Source organism: Galeopterus variegatus, unplaced genomic scaffold (genome assembly GCF_000696425.1).
Source record: "Galeopterus variegatus unplaced genomic scaffold, G_variegatus-3.0.2 Scaffold4180, whole genome shotgun sequence".
NCBI classification, from domain to species: domain Eukaryota; kingdom Metazoa; phylum Chordata; class Mammalia; order Dermoptera; family Cynocephalidae; genus Galeopterus; species Galeopterus variegatus.
Genome location: NW_007730291.1, coordinates 78779 through 84556, shown reverse-complemented (window position 1 = coordinate 84556; position 5778 = coordinate 78779). Strand labels below are relative to the sequence as shown.

At 44.7% G+C, this 5778-nt stretch overlaps 1 protein-coding gene across 1 annotated transcript in view; it reads left to right on the top strand.

The window, feature by feature from the left end:
• Window positions 1-338: 338 nt before the first annotated feature.
• LOC103602511 (transcription factor COE3) overlaps window positions 339-5778 on the top strand; it is a 38635-nt gene continuing 33195 nt past the window's right edge. Inside the window, exons 1-2 of the mRNA XM_008586919.1 lie at window positions 339-415; window positions 3884-4001. Of these exons, the coding sequence (XP_008585141.1) occupies window positions 401-415; window positions 3884-4001 (133 nt within the window). The 5' untranslated portion in view covers window positions 339-400. The remainder of the gene's footprint in view (window positions 416-3883; window positions 4002-5778) is intronic.

Genomic DNA, 5778 nt, shown 5'->3' with positions numbered 1-5778 from the left:
CTCACTGGCTGAGCGAGGTGTGGGCGCAACACCGAGGGTTGCGATCACCGTTGCCGGTCCCGGTCTGGTACGGGCGTGACACTGAGGGTTGCGATCCGTTGCCGGACACGAAAAAAGACAAAAAGGAAAAAAAAAATTAATTAATTAAAAAAAAAAATAGTTTGTCTTTTGTCTGATAACCCTAACAAATATCCACTGAGGGTTGCGATCCGTTGCCGGACACGAAAAAAGACAAAAAGGAAAAAAAAAAATTAATTAATTAAAAAAAAAAATAGTTTGTCTTTTGTCTGATAACCCTAACAAATATCCATTTTTTTTTTTGTATTTTCATAGATTCTTTCTAAAGTTTTTCCTCAAGTGCAATCAGAACTGTTTGAAGAATGCAGGCAACCCTCGAGATATGCGGAGATTCCAGGTACAAATTTCTCAGACACGTGGACCACGGTCCTACTTTTCCTGCAAAATCTGAATTCTCTGATTTTGTAATTGTTCAGAAAATAATCTGTAGTTCTCTAAGGGCATGGGAGCAGACTGGAGTTGTTCATTGATGAAGTATGTAAATAAAATGCTTTTATGATGATCTGGTATCTTCAGTATGCCAGATTCATCAAGTCCAATCATGCCCCATGACAAACTGAAATCAGCTCTGAAAATACGGTCCTGCTGAAGATCTTCTTCTAGGGATTGATTGATTGATGATTCATTGATTTTCTGTGGGGGAGAACCATAATGCAATCTTTTGGGGATGCTCAAGACCTTGGGCTCTCCTCAGAAAGGGATTTGTACCTGCTTAATACAGTCCTCTGCAAATTCCAGAATGTTTTCTTAGCCTCATCTTCTTTCCCCTGAGGTTTAACATGTTCCCCCTTAATTCCATGCCTAGTTGCTAATCTGTTCCTGGGCCCAGGCTACCTCCCGTCTGTGGTTTGCCTCAGAGGATTTTGTCTACAGGATGCAGAGGGAGAGCTGGTTGGGTACAGGGATAAATTATGATAGAGTTCATATTTTTCATGCTTTTATTTGTGAATGATTAGGAGGTTACTTCAGGGTAAAAAGTACTTTGCACACAGGATGGATTATATTGCTCATATTAATTGTAAAAATATTCTGGGCTGGGACACGAGACTGCCGCTGATACCTACCAACCAGAGGAAAATGTGGTGGCTCATGGAAATGACTACTAGATTGGATGAGTTATCGAATGATTCTTAATTGGGATTTAGACTACGTTTCCATCAAACAGCTCCAAGCGTTTTTTAGGTGTTTAATGTATGCTTCATTCTTTTAGTGTGACATGTGACATCTGTCTCTCTGCATTGCTGTGGGTGAGCCCAAAGAGCTTGTCCTCTCTGTTGCCTTGAACCAGCCAACGGAGAGGGCAGGCTCTTTAGGCTTGCCCATAGTAATGCTCTGTAGCTGGGGACAGTGTTTCTTGCAAACAGTTGGGCCTGTTACCATTTTTCATGCACAAGGCTTCACGGGGCACTGGTGATATTGATCCGTCTAAGCAGAGTGGAGGTCACACAGGGCCGAGTGGCCCTTTTCTCTTTGTCTCACCAGTGACTGAATGCAGCATCAGTTGCAAGTGATCTCATGGTAAACCGTGGAGCCTGTAGCTACTAGAAGGACTTCCTCTGGTCTCTTTAGCTAATCTCCCTGCCTCTCGGAAGGTTTAACTGGACTTAAGAGTATGTTGGGGCTTACACGATGGGTCTCACGGTCTCAGCACCTTTCCCGTAGTGCACTGCAGGGCTGGCCCAGGTGAGAAACGAAACACAGCTGGTCCGCTTTCTCTGCTGAGCAGTGCCCTTGTCCTGTGGTGACTGACCTATACACAGATGGCAAAGCAAAGAGTATCTTTTAAAAATTTTTTACCTTTCCTTGTTTCTTTAACTTACCATGGTCTGGGAACTTAGAAAGATCAAGTCAGTGCCTCAGTATTAGTTATGTGTCCCTGCATCACGCTTGGACGGTGCTGTTGTACAGCTCCTTCAATGCCTAGAGTGGGCAGACCACTCGGAAGGCACCTGGGCAAGCAGGAACGGCCACTGGGTCCTCTGGGCAGAGGCTGCTAGGCCCCCTAGTGGCTCCAAAGTGGCATCAGGGCCACCTCCCACCAGGTCTCCAAGGGCAGTGCCCAGTGGAAAAAACTGCTGAGAGAGCCTGGACCTGGGGACACCGTGGCTGCACTTACTATATTTCGAGGTTCACAGTGGCCTGACATTGTTGAGATCCCAACAGTGTTGGTGCAGTTCCCAAGGAGAAGCCGCCCCAGTGAGGGGGCTTCTGTAGGGAGGGTGCAGTGCCCACTGTCCCCGCTTCACAGTCCTTCCTCTTGTGGGGCCTGAGATTTAAAAAAACCCAAAAAACAAAAAACAATTACTCAGATATGTATTTATATATAAGTATCTAGCTTTGACTTCTTTTTTAAACTCTTAAAAATACTATTGTTTATTTTTAATCACTCATACTTATTAATTTTTTAATTAGTTTAGTTTAGTTTATTAATAGACTTTTTCTTAGAGCAGTTTTAGGTTTACAGAAAAATTTTGCAGAAAGTATGGAGACTTCCTATAGACCCCCCCACCCAATGATCCCCCCAATTAGTAACATCTTGCCTCGATGCTGTGCATTCGTCACACCTGATGAGCCAACTAATAACATTGTTTTTCACTAAGGCCCACTGTAGCCTTGGCTTTTGATGTGCATTTTATACGGTGTGTTTTGACTTGTCCGACTATGCGGGGAAGGTGGAAGTCGGCTGGGAACCTCTTCCCTTTCCCCGCTCACCTGTTCCCGCTGCCCAGTTCTCTGTGGGGTTGTGGTTCTCCAGGGTGATGTTGACCTCAAGACCTGGCTTAGTCTGCCCAAACCTTGGCAAAGAGCCAGACTTCCTTCCTGCCAAATCCAGGCTTAAGCCCCAGGAATCCTGCTGCAAGATGCAGGTGAAACCTGGGCCCAGATCTCTGCTCCTCCAGCTGTTCTGGAATGAGCGCACCACTGGACCCACCTATCTCACAGAGAAATCTCAAAGCCAGGTTGTAATTTCCTATTTCCTCGGTCCATTAAGTGGTGACATGTCTGGGATGCTTGTTCCAAGCTCACTTGGGAAGGTGTCTGGGGTCAGCAGGGTGTCCCTGCCTCTGCTATGCAGCAGCTGAGAGTTCAGGAAGGCCTGATCTGTCATCTCTGCCTGGGCCGTCCTCTGATCCTAGACCTGGGAATGTGAGCCTTTCTCACAACAGAAAGGACATTCCCATGGCATCCCAGGTCCTTGTCATGCTTCCCAGTGCACTTGAGAAAGGATCCTTTTTCTGGTTTGAAAACAGTTCCACTATTCATATTCAAGTCAGTCTTTCCAGATGCAGAAAAGTGCATTACCAGACATTAAATGCAATTGTGACATTGACCCAGGGATCATCAGATGATAAAATGTAGTGAGCAGGAACGTTCCTGATCTGTGGAGCCTTTTTTGGGTAACTCTGAATCCTCCCAGCTCTTCAAGGGAGGACGGTCTCAAGTGAACTAATTTTAATTAGATAAACTATCTAATCAATATGTGAACAGATCAATCAAAACAGCAGCTTTAAAATGAGTGGCTGGAGGGGTGATTCTCAAGCTCATGGCAAAGAGAATATTTCTCTGAATTGAATTCACTTGTTAGTGTAACAGGAGATTAAACTGTAATTAGTGGAGCAGATTTTGAAGACAAGCAATCTTGAGGTAAAACGAAACAAAACAACCCCCCCACCCCCATTAGCCAAAAAGCCATGAAGCCCTCAGCGAGGGATTTCCAGGAATGAGGGCAGTTTCCTCAGGCTCTGCAGTGTCTAAGAAGCCTTTCATTTGCCAACTCCACTTTCAATGCCACTTCGTTTTCCAGGTTGTTGTGTCGACAACAGTCAACGTGGACGGCCACGTGCTGGCCGTGTCCGACAACATGTTTGTGCACAACAACTCCAAACACGGGAGGCGGGCCCGCCGCCTAGACCCGTCAGAAGGTACGGCCCCTTCCTATCTGGAAAATGGTAGGCACATGTTACATGTCTTCTTTTTATTTGCGACGCTTCTCTTTCTTTGTACCATCCTTTATGTTGGTTCACGGGGAGCAGCTGGCACGGGCCCCCCGCTCTTGGTCAGGCCTCCTGGGCCAAGGCCGGGTGAGGGCACTGCCCCTGGTGCAGAGGGGGACAGTCCTTGTGGGCTTGCTCACCTCTTCTCCCTTTGTGGGGTAGCTCAGCTTTCCCATTCACCTCACCTGCCATCGCTTCAAGTTACTGGTTGGTTGGTTTCTAAGCTTTCTTTTGCTTACAGCTTTTCTTGCACTTTTGATTTGTTTGGTTTTATTTTGGCTTGTTGGAAGCTCCCATCCAGAAGCTCATCCCAGATACTTTGTGCACGTTTCAGTGGGTGGTTACGTACTGGTCCCATCAGCTCAGAAGGGACTTTGAGGACCACACCCTGGCCCTGGAGGGAGTGTGTGTGCGTGTGCATGCATGTGCAGGAGTGGGGTGCAGAAGTGATGGAAAAAACAGCCTAAGTTTTTAAAAACCAAATGCTTCCAATTGATCGACTTCTTGTTTTGCTTGCTGAAAGAGAAGACTTTCCATAACAGTGATAGGTAGACAGAGGTGATCTCGGACATCGGATCAGAATTCAGAAATACACTCAGTGGGCCTTACACCCCCCACCTCCAACACATCCTGCTTCGTGCTGACGTGCAGTACCCAGGATTGAACACATCCCCTGTAAAATAAGACCCATTTCCTCTATCAAACATTTCATAATAATCATGAGATTCTGACCACTATGGATTGTTGAGAAAGCAATATAAAAGTGAATTACAAACAAAACAGCATGATTAAATCCTTTAGAGCAAAGAGCCCATAAAACTAAACGGTTTTAAGACATCCTCTATCCCGAGGTCATGCGTTCAAGAGCCACACGAGGCAGACAGATGCATACATGGGAAAATGAATGAAGCCTGTGCAGATTATCAGAATGAAAGATGATTCAGACATAAAAACTGGAAGGCAATTTATGAATCTGCTGTGGTCCACAAAAATAAACTAATTTGTTTTTCTACATTAATGACTAAGGTATAAGAGAACAAAAATATAATAATTAAAGGTCGCCCTGAGCACCAGAGTCATTAGAGTCTGTGACGTATTGTTTATCTCCTTCCTATGCACTGAAGGTAGGTGTGTGTTTTGCTTAGCAACCATCACTAATGAGGTTCACAATTAAGAAGGTTGAATCCCCGGTCCTCAGTTCCTGGACTCCCCAGAGAGCCAGAGCTCGCAACGCCATAGGTTCAAGGAGGCGTCCTCAGCCCTCTGGTGTTAGGTTGTAGTCTGGGTCCAAAATCAGCCTCCTGTAATGAGCTATTATGATCTGAGCATAGTATAAGTATTTATTTTTGTAAGTAGCATGGAAAAGCATTTGACTGTAAGCAGAAAATTTAGCATTTAGAAAAATAGAGGCTACTAGTGGGTACCTTGGAGATAAAATTCAACTCATCAAAAGCGATTTGCAGAAGCAGTCTTGCTCAGGATTTTTTTTATGTTTGTTTTTCAATATTTTATCAACATTTAAATCAAGTCACTTTCTCAGAAGGGACCAAAATACTCTGCCCACCCTAGAAAGTGACTATTAATTAAAAAATGTGAATGGGTGACCAAGAACTAGCATAGACAGGTCTTCAAGGGAAAGGCATTCATCATAAATAATGGGTTATTTTATTTTATTTTGTTTGATCGTAATCAATGCCCTGTTCTC